The 21953-nt window shown below is 46.9% G+C and overlaps 8 protein-coding genes across 8 annotated transcripts; 5 read left to right on the forward strand and 3 right to left on the reverse strand.

Moving 5' to 3' along the window:
- Nucleotides 1-2872: 2872 nt before the first annotated feature.
- Nucleotides 2873-3615, reverse strand: F5891DRAFT_568801 (uncharacterized protein). The gene is made up of 3 exons (XM_041372307.1): nt 3434-3615; nt 3301-3384; nt 2873-3245 (listed from the first exon to the last, which is right to left on the reverse strand). The coding sequence occupies exons 1-3, from the start codon at nt 3518-3520 to the stop codon at nt 2937-2939; spliced, it is 480 nt and encodes a 159-aa protein (XP_041222470.1). The 5' UTR covers nt 3521-3615; the 3' UTR covers nt 2873-2936.
- Nucleotides 3616-7687: 4072 nt separating this feature from the next.
- On the forward strand, nt 7688-8521 carry F5891DRAFT_958050 (ankyrin repeat-containing domain protein; the record flags this gene model as incomplete). Its single annotated transcript, XM_041375532.1, has 5 exons — nt 7688-7876; nt 8031-8065; nt 8119-8225; nt 8279-8364; nt 8420-8521. The coding sequence occupies 5 exons, from the start codon at nt 7688-7690 to the stop codon at nt 8519-8521; spliced, it is 519 nt and encodes a 172-aa protein (XP_041222471.1).
- A 245-nt stretch (nt 8522-8766) lies between these two features.
- On the reverse strand, nt 8767-10138 carry F5891DRAFT_1150080 (isoprenoid synthase domain-containing protein). The gene is made up of 4 exons (XM_041365117.1): nt 9681-10138; nt 9335-9623; nt 8913-9278; nt 8767-8858 (listed from the first exon to the last, which is right to left on the reverse strand). The coding sequence occupies exons 1-3, from the start codon at nt 10097-10099 to the stop codon at nt 8943-8945; spliced, it is 1044 nt and encodes a 347-aa protein (XP_041222472.1). The 5' UTR covers nt 10100-10138; the 3' UTR covers nt 8767-8858; nt 8913-8942.
- A 1020-nt stretch (nt 10139-11158) lies between these two features.
- F5891DRAFT_568941 (uncharacterized protein) lies at nt 11159-12003 on the forward strand. Its single transcript, XM_041372309.1, has 3 exons — nt 11159-11382; nt 11447-11513; nt 11572-12003. The coding sequence occupies exons 1-3, from the start codon at nt 11227-11229 to the stop codon at nt 11727-11729; spliced, it is 381 nt and encodes a 126-aa protein (XP_041222473.1). The 5' UTR covers nt 11159-11226; the 3' UTR covers nt 11730-12003.
- Nucleotides 12004-12683: 680 nt separating this feature from the next.
- On the forward strand, nt 12684-14365 carry F5891DRAFT_568873 (aquaporin-like protein). Its single transcript, XM_041372308.1, has 7 exons — nt 12684-12791; nt 12848-13500; nt 13562-13688; nt 13742-13776; nt 13828-13921; nt 13975-14036; nt 14085-14365. The coding sequence occupies exons 2-7, from the start codon at nt 13097-13099 to the stop codon at nt 14236-14238; spliced, it is 876 nt and encodes a 291-aa protein (XP_041222474.1). The 5' UTR covers nt 12684-12791; nt 12848-13096; the 3' UTR covers nt 14239-14365.
- On the reverse strand, nt 14270-15737 carry F5891DRAFT_1051565 (alpha beta-hydrolase). Its single transcript, XM_041362502.1, has 9 exons — nt 15627-15737; nt 15457-15562; nt 15332-15404; nt 15158-15282; nt 14902-15106; nt 14670-14851; nt 14530-14612; nt 14456-14468; nt 14270-14401 (listed from the first exon to the last, which is right to left on the reverse strand). Exons 1-9 carry the CDS (start codon nt 15697-15699, stop codon nt 14356-14358), a joined length of 906 nt encoding a protein of 301 aa, XP_041222475.1. The 5' UTR covers nt 15700-15737; the 3' UTR covers nt 14270-14355.
- A 90-nt stretch (nt 15738-15827) lies between these two features.
- Nucleotides 15828-18093, forward strand: F5891DRAFT_1051568 (general substrate transporter). The gene is made up of 4 exons (XM_041362503.1): nt 15828-15938; nt 15989-16461; nt 16525-16820; nt 16876-18093. The coding sequence occupies exons 2-4, from the start codon at nt 16235-16237 to the stop codon at nt 17976-17978; spliced, it is 1626 nt and encodes a 541-aa protein (XP_041222476.1). The 5' UTR covers nt 15828-15938; nt 15989-16234; the 3' UTR covers nt 17979-18093.
- A 2390-nt stretch (nt 18094-20483) lies between these two features.
- Nucleotides 20484-21922, forward strand: F5891DRAFT_568989 (3-oxo-5-alpha-steroid 4-dehydrogenase-domain-containing protein). Its single transcript, XM_041372310.1, has 8 exons — nt 20484-20673; nt 20723-20881; nt 20934-21019; nt 21072-21179; nt 21237-21262; nt 21312-21427; nt 21489-21663; nt 21722-21922. The coding sequence occupies exons 1-8, from the start codon at nt 20530-20532 to the stop codon at nt 21850-21852; spliced, it is 945 nt and encodes a 314-aa protein (XP_041222477.1). The 5' UTR covers nt 20484-20529; the 3' UTR covers nt 21853-21922.
- The last annotated feature ends 31 nt before the right edge of the window (nt 21923-21953 follow it).

The raw sequence follows: 21953 nt of genomic DNA on the forward strand, positions 1-21953 counted from the left end.
TCATATCAAAAGGTCTCAGATTAATTTTCATTCATTCGTGCTCTACCTGCACATAAAAACAGTCTCTCGTAGAATTAGGCATCTCAGTCTTCCTCCCAGATACTGAGATGTAAGTGCTATTACCTTCGTATAATGTACCAGCTACTAACAAAGACTTAGTACATATTTGTTCTAGGTACTTATAGCACCTGGAGTCTTCCTCCCGGATGCTGAGATTACATATTTGTTCTAGCTCTCGTCTCAGCTGTGTGACCCTGTCTAAGAAACCTACAAGTAGAGATAGGTGTTTAAGTGTGTCAGCTCTTGGGCCAGGTGAAATTGATGCATGTATGGTTGTGACAGCCCTGTGACACTGTAACAAATTCTAAACAACTTTGGATTTTAGTTAATGATCAACATATGAGTGTCTGCCTACATGCGTACAGGCTCTATAGTGCTGTATTCACTTCTCACCAAATTTGCGGTGCTTGTCAAGTTGTCCTCTGTCCATACCACTAGTATGCATCTTTCCTGTAGCATCTGCCTCGTGCTGACAATCACTAGTGCTGCTGTGGTCCAGTCCTGAACCATGGTTCGAACCGGACTTTTGGTCCAGTTCTCCTGTGATTTGGTCCACGGTCCAGGTGTCAGCCAGAACCGGACCATAATATGGCTCTCGGTTCTGGCATTGGGCGAACGGTTCAACTTTGGTTCAGACCGGTCCCAAACTGTTCTGAACCGTGAACCGAAAGAAGCTTGTTGAAGTGTGCTTTGACACTTCCTTTGATGATCCACTTTGGCCTCAGGGATTCTCAAGCTTCAAGATTTACTTGTTTCCATCAAATGCAGAGGCCCATTGACAAGGTAAGTCATGATATGCACTGTTCAAACTGACGAATCAGACCACACATCTCATTTTGCAACTCCTCCTGCAAGCCCATTGTCCCACTCTCACGAAACCACTGCCTCCACCCCTAAAATCAATGTGCCAACAAAGACAAAGGCAACCAAAACCATTGAGTTTGAGGTGTTAGGTGAGTAACTTCTTCATCTTCAATTATCTTGCACCCATTTTCTCATGCTTGCTCTCTTGTACCTGTCCTCTTGTGCCTGTTCTCTTGTGCTAACTCTCTCCCACCTGTTCTCTCATGCCATGCCCCATCTTTCATGCCCTCCTACTTCTTGATATTGAGACCATCGACTGCGGCACCACAACAAGTCCTACCTATGTTTTTTTTTGCTCATTGTAAATAAATTTGGTTCGATTCACATTCAAACCTGAAAATGACCAGACCTGACCATTCTGAACCATTTGCCAAGGTCCAGTTCGAGGTTCGTTGAGTCTGGTAGAACCAGACCTAGGTCCAGTTCTTGGTTCTCGCTCGACCCTCTGTGAACCGGACCGAACCAGACCACAGCAGCACTAACAATCACAACCTGCATTCAGTCTTCCCAAGTTGATAGAGGAAGCCTCGTCCATCCACGCACACACACACTGATCCATAGCACAACCATCCAAGACTCACAGACATTTCACCACCCCCACACACGCACACACACAAACTAGCTTCGAAGTTCTGTCTCTTAGCACTAGCACTGTCCTCCTCATAGATTTGTTTGTTTGTCGTGGATTCACATGCAGCTGGTGGGACTCAACAAGATAATTTGATTTGTTTGGCAAATTGTTCATCAAAAGGAACTCGAAACATAGATTGCATTGGCCGGCAATGAGAAAGAATGCAAAAGCAGCACACAAAGACTTGCCTGCCCAAAAGCAGAGGGGTTCCAGAAATCCGGCTGAATCCGGACGTCATGTGACGGTAAAACGGCGTAAAAGTATCTCACACTAAAATTGAAAATTCCAAAAACAACCTGATACGTCTGGGCAACGGTAAACAATTGAACATAGGCCACAACTTGGTTGCCACCACCCTGCGCCAGCCAGACTTCGTTAAAGCTGGACGCTACAAATGCATCCCAAGTCCAAGAATGCGCCCACAAGGCATTTGTATTTGTTGACACTATTTGAAACAACGCTGGTCATACTATTATGTGTTGGTGAAGTTGTCATGGTTGCCAGAAGTCTGTGAGTCGTCTGTGAAAGAGTGTCCGAATGTTGGTATCATCTTCCAGTAATATTTGGTGAGACTTGAAGGAGCCGAAAGTATCAGTCTGGTTGAACTTGAGCGCTTGAGCTTATGTAAGCTTGATAACAGACACTCTAACAGAAGTCATGGGATAGAGGATAGATAGTACGTATACGGGATCCCTTGTCAAGACCCCCTAGGTTCAGTGTGGACGATAAGGACACGTTCTCTTGTGTTTGTTGAGAGAATCTCTGCGCGAATATGTAGATCCGCACTCGCACTTGTGCACAATCCTCATGTGTTTTTCCTCGATATGTCTCGCGAGACTCTCCTTTTTGAGCTTCATGCTATTACAAGAGATACATTGGCGAGTACTGTCTGACCCGTGAATTCCATGTTTCTCTTGTAAATGATGGGAGAGATTGCGGCCGCAAATCAAGTCATTGCAATGCAATTCTTGACATTGTGGCCAATCCCAGAAACACTGAAACACCTCATTGATAAAATGTCCCTGCAAGCGTCGATTTAATCGCTATGATGTCATGCAAGATTTACAACTCACAGGTGCCGAGTCAGATACTCCTAGTGTTGAAAGCGCCCTGACATGATAGTGGCGATTGGCTAGGTGTAAATTTAAACTTATGACATCAACCTGGGATAACTTCACCCCCGTGATAGTAACTTGCAAAATCGACAAACTGTTACAAATTTGTTGTTCAAAAATGGAGTTTCGTACTACATGAATATTATACCACCAGGATAAACAGAGCTAGTAAGTACGTCGGAAGCAACATAGACAACAGATACTTAAACTGAAGTCATGGGATAGAAGATAGATAGAACGGGATCCCTTGTCAAAAGACTCCCTATTTAATGCTGCTTCTCTCTCCTGTGTCTGTTGAGAGTATCTCTGCGCGAGAATTCTTTGCCGCACCCGCACGGGTGCACAATCTTCAGATGTTTTTCCTCAACATGTCTCGTAAGACTCTCCTTATTGAGCTCCAAATAACAAGAGTTCCATAGGCAGAAAACGTGATCCTTGTCTGACCCGTGAATTCCATGTTTCTCTTGTAAATGACGGGAGAGATTGTAGCCGTAAAAGAAGTCGTTGCAATGCAAATCTTGACATTGTGGCCAATGCCAGAAACACTGAAACGTTTCATTGATAAGATGTTTTTCCTGCAGGCGTTGATTTAAAACGCAATGATGTGAAGCAAGAAGATTAACAACTCACAGGTGCCGGGTCAGATACTCCGTTGGTCTGGAAGTGGTGAAAGCCTGACATGATAGTAATGACGCGGCGATTGTGATAGTTATGCTTGCAGACTTGAGTATCTGAGGGAGCGATGAATGATTGCGAAGTCCACTGTAGTATATAAGTGTTCTGGACGACCTGCTAGGAGGGTCATCGTTCCAGCTGTCCCAACACCAGTTGGTAGGGACTCCAGCCTCATGGGCTGGCGAGGTGCCAGCGCCTGGACGGTGAAATTTTCGTTGGTTGGTAAACAGAACCATGTCCATCGAATACGAGCCAGCTGCCAGTGGCCTTGGCCTTCAACAAAGCGTGCCGTCCATGAGTATCAATATCCCCTGCCGAGTACACGTGCAGAATAACAGGACCATCAAATTTCCGCTGCCAAAAGTATGACTCAGTCAAGAGGACGATGGCCAAACGTGCCAATATGGTCAGAATTGGGTAGGTACGTAGCTTCTATGACGACCTCCACCCGACCAAGGGCCAGCTGCGGAAACAAAGCACACCCGGAAGCCAAAGGACGCCAGCTTGAGATGAAGCCCAAGAGTCAGATGCAATGCAACTGGTCCTGTCATACAGTGACTCAAAAAGGAAATGCACAGCATCGACATTTCTCCTATTCCTCCTCGTACTCGAGCAATAGACCATTTTGTGTCGTTCCACTTGTTGCAGTGTAGTGTACTAGGTCTATATTTTCAATACCATATGCTTTTATTGTGATACTTGGCTTTCTGAGAGAGCTGTCCAGATATTTGTGAAGAGAATGCTGTGCATTTCATTTTTAGGTTTAGTGTGACTTTACAGAAAATGTGTTTGTCGGCTCATTGCCGCACAACGTCACACTTGCACCACTTGCAGACTCATTCTACACCCTTGCTGTCACTAGTCATCCATGACAAAATACACAACTCCTACAAAGAAAGCTCGAATTTGCCGAGACAAAGCTGCTGGCATGTCTGATGGAGACCTCGCTGAAAAGTTTCAACTCCACCGCACTACAATTGGCCGCATCGTGAAACGCTTTGCTAAAAGTGAAGCTTACTATGATGTCAAGCCTAAATCAGGTCGTCGTCGCAAATTCACGACCAATGATGCTCGCTTCGCAGTCCGGGCACTGGCACGCACTCATGCACATGATGTTGCCGACCTGCAAAAGAAGTATTTCCCCGATATCAATGCTCAAACCATCCGAACGAGACTTCGGGCATGTGGCCTCAATGCCTACGTACGCCGTACAAAGCCTCTTTTGACAGAAGCTCACAAACAGAAGCGGTTAGCATGGGCGAAAGCTCATGCTGATTGGTCAGCAGAAGACTGGATGTCAGTTGTCTTCTCAGACGAGTCTAAATTCAATTTATTTGGCTCCGACGGCCGTTCGTGGTGTTGGAGGAAGCCTGGGGAAGAGTTTGATGAGCGCTACACAAAGAAGGTTGTGAAGCATGGTGGTGGAAATGTCATCGTTTGGGGGTGTCTAACTGCAGAGGGATTGGGCCGCATTACCCGCATCGAGGGCAACATGGATGCCAAGTTATATGTCGAAATCCTCAATGATGACTTGCTGGGGACCTTCCGCGACCTGGACATCAACAAAAAGAACGTCTATTTTCAGCAAGACAACGATCCGAAGCATACTTCGAAATTGGCGGGAGAATGGTTCCGGAAGAAGAAGATTGATAAGCTGGATTGGCCTGCACAGAGCCCGGATATGAGCATCATCGAGAACATTTGGGACTATTTGAATCGTCGAGTGCGCACTCGGACCCCTTTACCACGCAATCTCACAGAGCTATGGGCCGCTTTAGTGGAGGAATGGGGTAACATCGAGACGGACTACATCAAGAACTTGTATGAAAGCATGCCACGTCGTGTTGAGGCTCTTCTCAATGCTAAAGGGGGTCATACCAAATATTAGAAAGGTTTGTTGCATTATCTTTTGATTTGATCTCTGTATGCTCAATGTTTTCGCAGTGCTGCAACTGTCAAAAATGAATTGCACAGAGGTTTTCACATCAATTGCTTTACTACATTTCAGATGATACATTACACTACATTTCCTTTCCTACTCTAGTACATACGGACTTCTAGCTTTCTCTAGAGCCTACTATCGTGACATGAACTGCGCAGGAGGAGGAGGGAGACGACAATTCGTCAAATTAGTCATGCTGTGCATTTCCTTTTTGAGTCACTGTATGTAAGGCGTGGTAAAATTTCGGTAAAATGGACGTCCAATGCTAATACTACAGCTTCCATGCAACGGTATTTTCTGTTCTTCAGGTGTACGACTCGTTTCGAAATCCTCGCTTGGCCATCAGGACGATTAAATCAACGGGACTCTGGATAGTCTAGAACGTTCAGCTCAGATGTCGCAAAGAAAGACAACCCAGCATAGCCACAATGGACTCCACACCACCCATTCGCAAAGCTGCACTACAATATTGTCATTCCGAATACTGCGTTAGCAAAACGCTCTCTGCAATGAAGGCAACAGGCTTCAAAACTTCACCTTGCGACAAGCAGTCGAGTCTCTGAGTTCGTTAGAAAAGTAACTCCTACAATGTCAGGATGGCTATTAGAAGCTGCTTTGGAACCTACCTTTGTACGTCAAACCATCCACCTTTGCCATTCGTTTTCTTTCTTATTAGCCGTACTGGGCTAGTAACTACAGACTGGGAGAAAAGTGATCGATCACGATCATCAGCAAATCCCAAAGGACGCAAATCGGAGCACTCTCGTGCAGTCGCGTTAATGACCCTGGAACCGCGAGGCATAATCAGCAAGGACTTCCAGCAGTAGTGATGAGATCGTCATAGTAGGTCATTTCCAGCATCGAGATCCAACAAGGTAGCTCAATTGAGGATTGGAAACGGAGGGGCTGGAACTTGGGGGTATTGGGCGGCTCGGCAGGTACCACTCATGTTTCAAAGTTTGATCGCTTGCAGATTTGCAACGTGTGCCAAAGGGTCGATGGTCTTCCAGAAGATTACTAGTAAAATGGTCACTCAGCACTCATTGCTCCCGTGCCAATCCAAAAAATCTATCCGAACTTCGAATGTGGCAAATCAAAATGACTGACACGGCACATTTGTCGTCCATGAAGCCAGCCCACCCATATTGCAACTCTCGAAAGCTTACTTCCAATTTGTCTTGAGACTCGGCGTATGCAACGGAATTGGAACCCATTTGTCAGCGCAGCGATACGGGTCTTCACGCTCGTTCGTCGTCGTCCTTGCTAGCATTGAAAGCAACGCAAGCAAGATGGACAGGCCGCAAAGCGGAAATCCTGGAACAAGGCACGAGCACCGCCTCGATTTTTTGCACTTGCGACGCATCCAAATCTGCCTCGTTCGTGACCGGTGACCGCCCATTTCAATGCTGGCAATCTCCGACCTTTCCGCCAACATCGGTTTCACGACCATAGGTGACGTATGACCTAACTATGCATTTGTAAACTTCTAAACGTTTTGAACAGGCCGCCTCAGGTGTTCTCGATCTGTAAAAAAAACATCGCTTCCAAATACAGAGGTTACGGGAGATGACAATATCACCAACAAAGCCTGGGATACACTGTACGCATGAAGTCGTTAGCTTTACGCATTGACATGTATTCCCTATGGATTCTTGGAGCGGTCTGTTGGGTTGATCGTATATGAATGGCAAGGGTTTAAAGCTAGTAGTGCCGAACGTCGTCCTTTTTCCTTGATTATATGTGCACGGGAGATGTAGCGATGAAGTACGTCACCTACACAACTAGTAACATGTATGGGATGCAACACGAGATCCGTACTCACACATGTTCCCCTTGCTTCCTGGACGTACATACCATAAAGAAATATTCGACTTTTTCTATGTCATGATAATGCGTTGGCGAACACAATCTGATAAGTGGATGCGCTAGATATATCCTCGTGACCATAGCATAGGGTTAGGAGTTAGCTCAGTAAGCCGCGTAATCATATCAAAGCTTGGTTCTGCTTCACCACCGCCTGAGCGATTAAGATGTCTTTATCCATTCATGCCGCCGCCCAAAAAAGTGCGCTTTTGCGGTGTCTCCTTATTCACATCTGATGGCCTGACTTCCCATCTTCTAGATCAACCTGCCCTTGTTCGTGCGTTGACAGAAGAGAATCCAAAGCTTGTGAATGCTGTCGATGACGTGAGCAAGCCTTCACAAGTTTTATTAGACCGCCTGATGCATGTACCCCAGGATGGTAGGACCCCACTGCATTGGGCCGCGTCGAGCGGCTCGACCGAAATTGTGTGCTATCTCATTGGGAAGAACTCAGATGGAATCGACAACGTGGATGAGAGTGGATGGACAGCCTTGCACATAGCTGGTATGATTTATTGAATACCATACGTGCATAACATGAACTCATACACTTCGAGTTCAGTAAGCGCAGGCCATGAAGATGTCGTTCGAGAGCTAGTGGGTGCTGGGGCTGAAGTAAACAGAAAGAACGACAAGGGAATTACTCCTCTGTTAGTAATGTTCCCGCTGGAGATCATCTCTACTACTGGTTTGACATGTGCTGCTCAGACACTACGCGGCATCAAAGTCTCGCATTGACGTACGTGGGCGTTGGTATTATAAGCGTGCATGTGCTAATAGCGTCTACATCGACAGATCGGAAGGTTCCTGATTGAAAGAGGAGCAGACGTATGTGAATCCATCGAGAATATTTTGCAACCATAAAATGAGTGACGACCAGATAAACGCCAAAGATAAGGCGAACCAGACGCCCTTGTGAGATCGATAACGCTTGCACGCCATAAACTTATTCACTCAAGCTCTCTTAGGCATCGAGCAGCAACGACAGGCTCTACGGGATTCGTTGCACTCCTGCTCAGTCCTCCTGAAGGCTCAACAACTGCCAAACTACGGCTGAACACGGGCGACCGGATAGGTGGGTTTATCATCACATTTATTTAGCAGATTAGATCAAGGCGCTATTCTCAGGCAATACACCCCTTCATCTCGCTATGGAGTCGGCTCATGCCCAGGTTGCGGTTATGTTAATCGAGGCAGGTGCTGACCGTGGGAGGGTGCGTCATTTGAGTCTGACTTCGCGAGGGTGTCGTGTTATTGATGGTGCCTTAGACTAATTTAGATGAAGTAACCCCTGAGAACGTTGATGGTGTCGGAGGCACCGAGCAGAGAAGAGCGAAGCAACATGTAATCGATCACTGCGGCGAGCCCTGAGGCCTGGTTACTGGACGAGAAAGTAGAAGTAGAAGTAGAAGAAGAGCGGTGCTACCAGTACCCGCCGACTGTAGGCATCCACAAACAACTTCTATTTGCACAAGCATACCAGATTATTCTACATACATGGTTACGCATGAGTAGTATCACAAAACCACACAAGGGTAGGTACAAAACATATCAAACTGCAAGGCACCGCATGAGAACCAGAGAACTCATAGAACTTCGAAGGTCCAAAACCTTTTGAGCAAGGTAGGTAGGCAGGATGAAAGAGTATCATAGATCCGAAGTAAGACATCTAGTGTTATAGTACATAAGAAGTAAATGATCTAGAATTCTTATATAAGTCGCAGTTAGAAATGTGCAGCGAAAGAGGTCAAAACGATCTCACCTAGAGAAACCGACGCAATAGGAATCAATTCTACAAGGGCCTTTTGGGAAGTAATTCGATGATTCGGTCTTGTTTGATGGTGTGCCCATTCTTCCCAAAATAACGGGTGGTATCGAAGGACCAGTGCAACGAACCAACCATCCAGTTCTGTAGCCCTTCGATATAGATAGCCACCTGCTTGTCAAGCTGTTCTCCCCATGAGGGGAGGATATCACGGTTGTCTTCAAAGCGCTGGATAGAACCCTTGCACATCCGGTCAACGTAGTCAATAGCGCCTTGTAGGTTTAAACCTTGTTCGCGCATAAGCACGACAACTATGTTATGTGTGTCATGGCGAGATTGCTCCACGTTGTAAGAGAAGATATCCTGTCAACAATGATGTTAGCAGTACTCTAGTATTCGACGACATAATGGGACATTACGTTGGACCAAGTAACAAGGTCGTTGGTTGCTTCCTCCATGTCCATGATAACTGGATGTGACATTACTTTATCGGGGAGATCAATCAGAGCTGCATATTCGATGAGGGCAAAGCAAGGCTTGCAGGCACTTGTGTCTCGCCTCGCGGTGATATAAGATTCAAGATCAGGGATATGTCCCGTGGCACGGTCCTCCGCCTGTTTTGCCGCGGCAATGAAAAATAGGTCCATTGCGTGGATGAATCGCTCAGTGCAGCCGGGGCCCCCGGTCTGCATAAAGCGGCTGAAGTACCTAGTATACAAACAGTTAATCTACAGTGAAGATTCGTGATAGAGTAGACCGACATACGATTTACACATCTTTCCGGCGAGTTTTTCCGTCTGGGAGTTGATCGGATCGCGAAACGCAGAAATGCAACATTCACGCATTCCCCACGTACCGTCGGCATCAAACTCATCCAGCCAGTCATCCATATTGAACAACCAGTTCAGGAAATCCGAGCAGACCCGGAGATGAAAAGCATCTGCATCGGGATAGCAGGCCGCAGTGAGTTCACCTGCGTGCAATCCCATAAATTTTGTCACTCTGTGCTCTGCAAGATGCGCTCCGTCAAGAAGCCATTGCTCAGAAGTGCGAGACACTGGATGACAGTCAGGATTCAGCCGCAGCGGATAGTGACAATCGCTGATAAGGTCAGGTAAAATAAACCTTGTAGTCTCAAAGTCAGAACGGGTGCTAGCATATGTTGTAGGGGGCATGGAACTCATCGTAGTCGTATCGAGAATGTCGAGATGAGTGACAGGCTGGACGGAAACAGGGGAGACGCAAGTGAAGAGACAGATTTCTCAGAAACGTTTTGAGTATTTATAGTGATGGAGGCTTTGAAGGGAATAACAGTTCAGGCCGTTCAAGAAAACGCGGTGTTGCATAGCTGTCATAGCGGCAGGTTTAAGTTAAGCGTAAAGGCAAGATGAAACGACTCAAATATAAACCACGTACTTAAAGATGCTAGCATGTACGTGTCGCATCATAATGGCATGCCCATGATACCCATGGTCTGCCATTGGAAATAAATGCATGATGTGCCGGTTGATTTGGCGTATCGATAGTCTGGTCAGCAATACCTAACAAGCTCTAGAATTTAATGAAACTAGGGTTCGATAAGGACCGAACACCTGGCTCCGGAACCGATGGAATTCGTGTGCAATCGGAAACTGCAGGATGACATTACCGGAACAAGAATGGTACTCATCTTGGATCGTGATCTATTGTCTCGACGTACAATGTGTCTGAGCTATTAGGTGGCTGGAATCGACTCGATTCTTAAACGAGGTAACGCACTTATAAGTTGTACCAAGCAAGAGGCTGCAGAAATGGTCAACCGTCCGAGTCGCTTCAGGACGAAGCATGATTTCTCCACGCTCCATAAACTTTATGTGTCAGACTCCCGGGAGGATTCAATACCCCGGAAAAGCACTAGTCATGAAACACTATGCATACGGTCAGCAAAATCAGCTGCACTACCTTACTTTTGATTCGGATCCGGTTTGAAGTATGTTGAAATAGGCCGGCGGGAACGGATCGTCAGTGGTCCGACATCTGCGGTGACATGTAACTGTACAGTTTTTCTGGCAATCATGATAACAATAAAATGCCAAGAGTACTGATAATCTGACTGAGCCATTCATAAAACGCCCCTACAAACACCAACGCCGGGTAATATTGATGTTGGACTCGAGCCGGAATATTGAATAGGTCGTGGAGAGAACAGTCAAGACTCAAATATGCGTCCAAGTCCGGACCAAACTGGGGTATTACGTAATAATACAACCCTGGAGCTGCACGTACTAGTAGTAGCCCAAGTGCTGCATTGAACAACTCCAGTGCTTGTCAAATGCCGTCGACTGCGCTCCCGCTAAAAGTTACTCCTGCATCAACACCCGCAAGAGCTTCACCGCAACCATCTACTTCAGGCTCAAAGACTCCCACAAAGCATGCCATTGCCACCAACCCTGGTGAAATATCTAGCCCCCATGAGCTAACAGCTTTTGTGCGTTTGCCGAGTTCCTGCTGCAGCCTCCCGACTTGCAAGTGACGATCAACAATTCTTACAGGTCGAAACTTTACTTGAACAACTTGATACCCAATTTGACACTATGTCGTCTCAGATTCTTGATCACAGTGCGTTTGCGACCTCCTGTGACCTTTCATTGAACCTACAGATTGAACCATCTCGCAGTGATGCAAATGTCAAATAGAGTGGATGCACTGGAGGCTGCTATACAGGATATTATTAGCGGGGATGTAACCACACCAAGTGCATCTATGTCGTCGACACCGCTTCTAGCTGCCGGTGCAGCGCTGCCAGGTATTCGAAGGAGCGGAAGTGGCGCCTAGTAATGGGGACATGGCACAGTTTCAGTTTTCGACTTCGTTTCATCACTCAACAGTGTGGCTCTATTTTTCGGTTGACAATATGTTAACAATATCATTTCATAATTCCATTAGCACATACGGACTGGCCGGTTATATTGTTTTGCAATAGCAAACAATTGTATCTTAGCCGGCTCGGATCGTCTCGCATGCGAAGCAACACGGCTTTATTCTGACCTGTTAGGTATGCTTTGGAGGCATCAGCACAGATACTACTCGGATACCCATCTATATCGCACACCGCGTCAATTCAACCACTCAAATCTCTTTTCGAACGCCTGAAGTTCTCCAAGCCACCCTTCATTGCACAGGACCATTGGGCACATAATATCTACCTTGAAGTTGAAAAAGATCAGTTCGACCTACAGCATACAAACTCGGCCGTGCGGATACCGTTTTTTCCCCGCACAACAAGCTTTGCATTTGTCCAGTACGCATTTTTATCGTTGTTCGTTCAGGAAGGCTGTATCCACCTATCCGCCTTCGAGGAATGCCTATCTTCAGCATCGCATCAAGTGCGGTATTACTGCGTTTTCATGCACCTCCCGCTGGGCTCACCCAGTCAGCAACTCAAACTTGAAGATAGAGACTAATCCGACCCTGGTTGATGACCCACTCCCAGCATCCGCGCGGATGTGCAACTCCTCGTCCTGATATCAGAGGGAGCTTAGCCCCGAATGGATCGTCAGGCTGGGTGTTGGCGTAGCAAATGCAAAGTACAAGGTTGCGATCTCCTCTAGTCCCGAAATAGTGGTTCCTTTTGTAATTTTTGATTGATTTACTAAATGGTTCGGAAATCGCAGGTCGGTGAAGATTTGCCAAATGATTGTCCAAATTACGAGATTAACACTGTCAGTGAAAGCCGCCCGAAGTTACCAACTGATCCACACCTTCACCATCCATCCCTCCAATACTTCCCTACTATCCTGTGCAAAAAAGGATAGCCGCACCGTACTCTGCCATCTCGTAACGAAGTCGGGTCACGAAGAACAGATGCACTTGATTCAAAGTTTTTGATGATTTTCTGCAAGTCTGTTTGTCTTATTCTGTATCTCCTTGTAACCGAAGATTATTTTCTCAAGGACTATACCATGATTAGGGGCGCAGTCAAAAAGCTTATTATTACCAGCAGAATAAACACAAAACTCACCGGTCTTCAAGTTTCAGAAGGGACACTGCAGGCGAACCGATGTGGGTCCAATAAGGGACGGAGCACTGCCACCGATCGATCAGTCTATAATGAAATGTCTTGAGCAAGTCTTGAGCACTATGTCATGCACATCGGGTGGGGTATAAGTGAAGCGAATTGCTCCTTTTCGTCGTAACAAACCATGTCAACCGCCAGGGCACCGTCTCGTTACTCTACCCCTGGGATGTTCAGCACATTCAAGCTGGACTGCAAGGCTGCTGCACTCGAGTTCGTCGGGACAACATTCTTTCTACTCCTAGGGCTCGGCGGTATTCAGGCGGCCAATGGCGAGGCTGAGTCCAGTGGTACCACCATCGAACATGTGATGTACATCGCGACGTCCATGGGTTTCAGCCTTCTAGTCTCCGCTTGGTTGTTCTACAGGATCACCGGTGGCCTCTTCAACCCCAATATCACACTCGCACTGTTTCTCGTGGGAGTGATGAATCCCGTAAGATTCGTGTTATTCTGCATCGCACAGCTGGTCGGAAGCATTGTTGCATCGGCGTTGTTGCTTGCGCTGACTCCTGGACCGCTGGCTGTCAAGTGAGTGGCTGTTGTGACTATCGATTTTGTCGACCCTGACAGACTCTGTTCCTTGCGATAGCACGTTCCTCCAAAAGGGAATCAATTCAGCTCAAGGCGTTTTCATCGAAATGTTCCTCACGGCAGCGCTGGTGTTAGCCGTTCTGATGCTCGCCGCTGAAAAATCTCAAGTCACTCCATTTGCACCGGTACGGATGGTTGACATGTCTCATCATGAATAATGTTGAATGTTATGCATCAGGTTGGCATTGGCCTAACACTATTCGTCGGACAACTGTGAGTTGTGTACATACCTCGCTATATAACAATATGGTTAAAATCGCACAGATGGGCTGTCTTTTACACGGGTGCGGCTATGAATACGGCACGTGCATTCGGGCCTGCTGTCGTCACCGGATTTCCTTACCCTAGCCAATGGGTGGTAAGCAAAAAATATTGTTCATAGACGCACACCTAAACTTTGCCTCCTTGTAGTATTGGGTCGGACCCTTCCTGGGCTCTCTACTGGCATCTGCCTTCTACTCCATGTTGAAATGGTAAGTAAAATCTGCGTGCTTGCTCAGACATACTGATTCCCATTGCAGGATGCACTATCAAGATTTGAATCCTACACAGGCGTCCACGCATGAGAATGACTCGCCAGATCCGCTTGCCGTGGCACTGAGTAGTACGGAGAACCCTTTGCCCGACAGAAACGGTGCAGGAAGGGGCGAGGGAAGCGGGTCTAGTGAAGTGTAGAGTCACTTTCAATCTCTGAAGACTTTTGCCCGAACTAGGACATGCAATCCAACAGTTTTAACTCGCACGCAGGCGTAAACGGTGTCTTATATTGGTAGATTGTAGTTAGATCTATGTCTATTGTGTGATGAAATTTACGACGAGCTTCCTGTATTCATGTGGTCTCGAATTCGAAGGACGTTAATAAGAGATAGAGTAGTACTCGAGGATGACTTACAACTCAGCATGCACTAGACAAGACCAAAAGCTTAATCTAGGGCACTCGCAATAGATGATCGTGACTGTACTTACCCCAGTGTCCGGTGTCAAGCTCTTTCAGCTGATTCTGTGGGAAAATTTGATCAATTAAAGGTATGTTGTGACGATTGATGTATCTGTCAAGGCAGTCAGGCTCCCAGTGGCGTATCTTTTTATGCATAGCTGACACGCACTTGCTCTTCTTTCCCTTGATAATCAAGGCACGACCATCCCAGGATCGTTCCCCAGGCGCATAAGGGAAAGATTCTATCTCTGCTCGGCCTTCTTTCAAAATGTCGACAGGGATCTTGAATTTCACGGGCGTTGCCTTGTTAATCTCGAGATTCGTAAGCAGAAATGATCGGACACTGGGATCCTAGAGGGCATCGTAAGTATACGGAAAGTTGCGAGTGCGGTCAAAGGCACCTGTTCATACTCAGACATTATTTCGTCCGCTTCCTTTCTGGTGGAGATGTTGCCTGCCTGTATTATTTCCATAGCACGTATGTGTTGTACGGTATCCTGCGAGACTTTGGCTCTGACGGGAGCGATGTCAGATACTATAAGGTCTGTGAGTAAGTTAGAGGGTAGTTCTGGATGCAATGCAAGGGCCATCGCGACCTTGCCGCCCCTCACATAGAATGAGTACTTGAACACAGCAGACTATTAAAAGAGAGCACACATAGAATGTCCCATGAGTGATATATTGCACAATGAGTGCTTCTGACAGAAACTAAAGACGTCCGCTGCCATGTGAGAATACGTCATCGGTCTAGCATGCGGTGAAGATCCGTGGTTTCGCAAATCCTGGTCTCAGGTTAGTCAATCCATAGCGCAGAGTGAGAGCCTCACTGACGAGTGTATATACGGGTCTGCTGAGGTCGCGCATGAACGCCTTGGAGAGAGACTGCCAGTTGCGTTTCGAACCGCTATCCGCTTTATGACTACGTGATGGAAGTGACAGCAGAGAAAGAGACTGACAAGAACCCGTGTAGGATGAGGAGTGGTCTATGAGACCGATTTCCATCTGCAGGTATGTGTTCGTCGTGGGCCAGCTCGACGGGTGACACGGCAGTGGACAGGCATCCTGTGAAGCGACGTTAAGCTAGACTTGGACTATTGCAATAGCGCAACAAGAAGTGACGTCATACTTTTTCGTAGAACTTGTGAAAGCTCAGTTGAAATGAGTGTTGAAGCTCTATGTACAGAAGATTTGAAGATCATCTTGATGGGCCCGAAACGCTGAGCTGAGCAGAGTCTAGAAGGGTCATTCTGGGATTTTGATTGCCGGTCAATTTGCCGGCTGGAACTTGAAATGGTTCGATTTAATACATAAGCTTGACCACTACTGCCAGCACCCTCCAATGCTAATATTTCAAGAGCCCCGCCGGCAGGCAAAGCATGTGATGGTATTGACATGATTTGCAAACGAATCAAAATGAAATTGATTGAACTAGTATTGGGTGAGTATGTTGATCCCACTGGTGTAGAGTCATGAGACGACAACCTCCAGGAACTCGCACTCCTTGGCGCCCTTTCGCAAGTTCGTACCGATACCCGGAGAGACTCAAATACAGTCTCGCCCCTGAGTTCATGTTTATTATAGCTTTTGTGGTAAATATGAATACCAGGGGCTGACCAGGTGATTGATGGTTTCATATTCGGACATTAGTGGCAGTGGGCCCCACGATATGGGGTTGAGCAGAACTACAAATGCGGGAACGCACACTGCTTCTGCCCGCACCATCTGCTTTCCACCATGGGTTTCAAAGACGCACTGGCAGATTTTTCGCGTCATCGCAATGCATACACCCTCGCCCTGTCTGCATCTATGGGATCTATCTTCTTCGGTTGGGACACCGGACTCATGGGTGGCATTTTAACCCTTACGTCTTTCCAGCACTACTTTGGTATCGATAAGTTGTCCGCATCTGCTCAAGCCAATTTCAATGGCAATATCGTGTCAATTATGCAGGCTGGATGCATGTACGTCATCAAGAATATAGAACGCTTTGCTACTGACTCATCCCATTGTTTTTAAATCACCAGCTTCGGTGTCCTATCGACTGGTTGGGCATCCAGTCGCTTTGGGAGGAAACGGTCTCTAATTGCTTCGGGCGTTATATACACCATCGGAAGTCTGATTCAATCCGTCGCTGGCCTCGGAAGCAGCCAGGCTGTCGCTCTTCGAGTACTATACTTTAGCCGCATCTTTGCTGGCATCGGAGTGGGCATGGTATCCGCCCTGGCTCCCTCATACATATCAGAGTGTATGCCCAGACACATCAGGGGGAGGTGTACCGGCCTTGTTCAATTCTCTGACAATATTGGTATGATGCTGAGTTGTACGTATTCATCTGTAGATGAGATATCCTTGGATTGATAAAATATTTGTCACAGTCTGGGTGAACTACAGCGCTTCTATCAATATTCCATATAGCGACATGCAGTGGCGTATGCCTTTCATGATTCAACTTGTCCCGGGTGTCCTCTTCATCCTCCTCATGATTCCACAACCAGAGTCACCCCGTTGGTTGGTCGAGCGGGAGCGCTACGATGAGGCCGCAAGGACGCTTGCATATGTTGTTCGAGCGTCAGTCGACGACAAAGCTGTTCTTCTTACTCTCGACGAGATCAAAGCGGACTTCATCGGCAAGCAGCGAACATCTTTGATTACTCAGTTCCGCATGATGGGAGAGTCACGTCAAATCGCGCTCCGCTGCTTCATCCCCTCTATCCTTACCTTCTTCCAGCAATGGACTGGTACAAACGCTGTCAACTACTTCAGCCCGCAGATCTTTGCTGCGCTTGGTATTACTGGCACAGCATCTGGCCTATTTGCAACAGGAATATACGGTCTCGTGAAAGTCTTCGCAGTCGGTCTTACCCTGGCACTTGCTGTGGAGAGTTGGGGTCGCAAGATGTGCCTCTTCGTGGGCGCCGTGGGGCAAGGTTTAACCATGCTCTGGATTGGCGCCTTCGGCGCCATCCACCCGCAGAGTACTTTTGTGCCTGCGAGTTACGTGTCAATCATCGCCGTCTACCTCTACGCAGTATTTTATTGTCTCGGCTGGGGACCTCTACCGTGGGTCGTGGCCAGCGAAGTTGCACCCAATAATGTCCGCGCAGCCACACTCACTGTTGCGGTCAGCATCAACTGGCTGTTCTCATTCACGATATCACGCTTGACTCCGGTCATGCTGGAGAAGATCACGTACGGGACATTCCTGCTCTTTGGCATCTGCTGCGTGATCATGGCAGCGTGGACATATTTCTTCCTCCCTGAGACGAAGGGGTATGCGTTGGAGGACATCAAGTATTTGTTCGAGAAGGATGTGATAGTAAGGTCTTTGGAGGATGCGCCTGGTGGACGCATGTTCCTTGGAGGCAAGCGAGCGACGCCCGTGGATGACATGAGGGGAGGGGCAGATATCCAGGAGTCGAGTGACAGATCCCAAAAGGGGGATGAAGAGTGTATCGAAGTTTCCAATTTCCAGATTTGATTGTTACAAGTTTAATTTCCTCAAAGCGCTTCCGTGTACGTCCCCGACTCCCAGAAGCATTTTGTACCCCATAGTTTTAGTACAATGAGGAATGTCATTATACCGGCTTACAGTATTTGCGCGCATCTGTTCCGATGTTTACCGCCCGTGTTTTGGTTTGCATGAGGTTGGACTCGGAGGTGCGCACCAAGAGTGATACCCTTGCAGTGATCTCGCCTTGTTTTCTCCAGGAAACTGTTGGGCAGAACAGAGACAAGTTTCCCAGGCATTCGAGGGACATGAATCGCCGAGGGACTGGCGGCCGCGGCACCTTTAGGATGTATGTAAATCACTGCACACAAGATCACATATCATACCGAACTTGAAGAATAATTCAACTTGACTGAACGTTCGCAAAATTGAGAACAGTAGCAACTATCGTGTTCGCTGTGGCATCTATTCCAGGCCAAGTATATATGCATATCTGTATCTAATTCGTAATTTATGTTCAGCAAGGGATTACTTGCTAGACGTTCCGGATCGTTTCTACTTACCACTTGTTGCAAGCGTGGGTGAGTAGCTACTTGCTTGCAGCAGTGGTACAACAATAAACGGGTTTACCTAGACCTGTCAAAAACACTACATGTTAAATAAATACCACAACAGATCCTCGACCAAATTTCTCCTCCCTGAAAACCACTTGACAAGCATTTCCCTACACAGTACTGCTAGTTGGTACATGTACACGCTCCTGGAAGACAATCGAACTCATGCTAGTTTCTGCATCGGAGTTGGCCACGAGTTTAGCGTAATGTTCTCGAACGCTAAGGATGAGGCGCGGTCCCAGTACAAACAACTGCACACTCAGTAAAATTTGAAGAACACCGACGAGTATCAGAGCTGAATGTGAATGCTACAGAAATGATGAGCAGTGGTTACAAGCAGATATAAGCGACATGTCAGCGCACCAAGACCTCTGGAGAAAGAATCGTAAGCTGGAGGGAAGACACACCAACAAAGCTAGCGTGTGCGGAACTTTAGAGAAAGATAGCCTAATTAGATTACGAGCTCACCTTGCAAAATAAAGCACGTGAGATTTTATTAGCACTCTGAAACAGTCTCCGATGGTTGATCCTGTCGATCGGCTGAGTCGCCGCAGGTCACGGAAGTGTTTTACAACAATCCAGACTGCAAGACATAACGCGAGAACCTCCCAAACAGTGTTGAGCATCCAAACCATTGTGGCCAGAAGCTGGGCATCCCCCTCATATTCAAAATTGCACATATACATGCCGGAGATTATCAACTCCCCTGGTGTTTGTCCAATGAGCTGTATCCTTCAAGCCAACAAGTAAAGCTTACCTGCTACAGTATGCTTGAGTGCTATTGCTGCGATTATTCCGCAAGCGATGTTTACAGCCAGGAATATAATGACAAGGATGATAAGAATAATTCTAGATCTCTGGTACATGGCATATAGCCGAGTAATCATGATGACTTGCATCATGTTTCAGTCGAGTCACCGAGGTATTGCAGCAAGGCATCTCACCGCACAACATGGCAGTTACGACCACAGTTATCCCATTTACTGGGTAGTACACCATGTTGCCTGAAACACTCTATTAGTGATCACCCTAGTATTAAACACTCCGACTCACACCTATTAGGTTATTACGTTGAGCCAAGTTCAATGACAGATCTCACTCACCCCTACAAATGAGTATATTCATTGCACTGGAATGAGATGGTTGCGGAATACTCACTGTATCTGTCAGCGAAATCATTGGCATACACACTACCAGTATGTGCCGTGGTCAGAAGAATCGAACACGGCGCATGTGAAACATACTCAGAATATTGGCACTAATCATCAGAGACGAGCTATCAGCACGGTGCCAAATTATTGGGCTCGACACATACACAGAATATGGTATTCCAATATAGCGTATCTAGAACATTTTGGAATCAGCACAACTGCCAACCACGCTATAGTATAACACGAGATACGAACAGCGATATACAGCACACTCATGAGAGACCAGCGTTGCCTCTGTCGCAAATTCATTGTATTCTCCTGTTTTTCTTCGGATACGGGATTCTTGTCACTCACCCAGATCAGTTCAATCTATGACAACATTCTTAGCGAGTTGGCCGCTCCAGGGATAACTTCGACCTACCTCTTGTCCGAGTGTTAGTACTATAAATATCATGAGAATACCAGCATTTTTCGAGCACTGTCCTACTCACCCCAATCGTATACCACCACGAGGCCAGCGGCAACTGCGAAACTGCAATTCAATGTTGGATCGATATATCACTAACTTATCAACAAACCGGTCCAATGGCTTAAAAAAATACGCAAACTGATGAACGGCCACCAACTGGGATCATTTGAGACTACGGTCATATTCGAGGGATGGGTGAGCGAGTGGGGGAATGTTAGCGGTGTATAACGATACCTTCATGCCGGCAACTTAAAAGATGCCGATTTATTCCCGACGCGTCCGAGGCTGCTTCCTGATCAGAGACTACTTAACACTAGTACTGGACCATTATAAACTTATAATACGCAATGGTCTCCATAAACGTATCCACAGCAGGGAAGCCAATTTCTCTGGCTCGTGGTCTCCCCATGGTCGTGGAACTTTCAGGAAAGCAACTCGAGGACGCGACTATTGCAGATGTCAAGAACGCGATAGCTGAAAAATATCCTAGAGTAAGTCTTTTCCTATCCACACAGCCGAACGTCTAAAAACATTTTCAAGTTCTACTTGGAACGCCAAAAAATTACCCTCAAGGATTCCAAGAATGTTCTAGCCGATGATATTACATTGAAAGTTGCTGGTGTGGCAGAAGGCGGGGAGTTGTCTGTAAAAGACCTCGGCCCGCAAGTGAGCTGGAAAACTGTATTCTTGGTTGAATATGTGAGTGTCTCATACAATTCGTAGTTGCGAGCTACTGACGTGTCATCCACAGGCTGGCCCACTTTTCATCCACCCAGTGATCTACTACTTCCCCAAGTTGTTTTATGGTGGTCCTGTGCAGCACAGCATGCTACAACGGTATTTGCATGCGTGACTTCCTAGTTTAAACAATGTACTCAAGCATGATCAGCTATGTGTTAGCATTTGTCATGCTGCACTTCGCCAAACGAGAGCTAGAAACGTTGTTCGTGCATCGTTTTTCGCATGCGACTATGCCCTTAACGAATATCTTCAAGAAGTACGCGTTTTGGGAATACTTGCTGTTTTGGTAGACCGACTGACGCGTGTTTGTTAGCTCTGCTCATTATCACCTTGGAAGTGGTATGTTTATGTGTATTGGGAGACATCAATCAAGCTGACTCCATATGAGGCCTTGCCCTTGCGTACAGCATTTACAGTCCTGTATATGGTGCCGCCTCGCCCTACATCCGCGGCACAGTTCGCAATGATCCTCTCTACATTCAAGTTGGCGCTGCTATCTGGCTGGTGCGTGTCTTGGTATTTTGGCATGCATTGTATCGCAGACTTAATACCTGCCTGTTTTTAGTTCTCCGAAATCTCTAATCTTATTACTCACATCAATCTCCGTGCCCTCCGGCCTGCAGGAAGCCGCAAACGCGCCATTCCTCGAGGGTACGGCTTCAACCTCGTCTCGTTCCCCAACTACTTCTTCGAATTCCTTGGGTGGTTGGTCATCGCGGCTCTCACAGGAAGCTACGCTGGTACGTGCTACTTTCTGTTTTTTGTGCTTCTATTTTGAAATCATGGTCCGCGCACTAGCATGGATCTTCCTGGTCATTTCGACGTATCAAATGTATGTCTGGGCCATTAAGAAACACCGTGGATATAGGAAAGAGTTTGGGAGCGATTACCCAAGGGATAGAAAAGCGATGTTCCCTTTCCTTGCGTAAGTGGTATATCTTAGTAGCATGCCATCATACGTGTGCGCTATATCCGAGGATGATTACTCTCATGTCTACGGGAACCACTATGACTCTCTGCGTGTTCTTAC

The sequence above is a fragment of the Suillus fuscotomentosus genome (assembly GCF_016647785.1).
Source record: "Suillus fuscotomentosus strain FC203 chromosome Unknown F5891scaffold_51, whole genome shotgun sequence".
NCBI lineage: Eukaryota > Fungi > Basidiomycota > Agaricomycetes > Boletales > Suillaceae > Suillus > Suillus fuscotomentosus.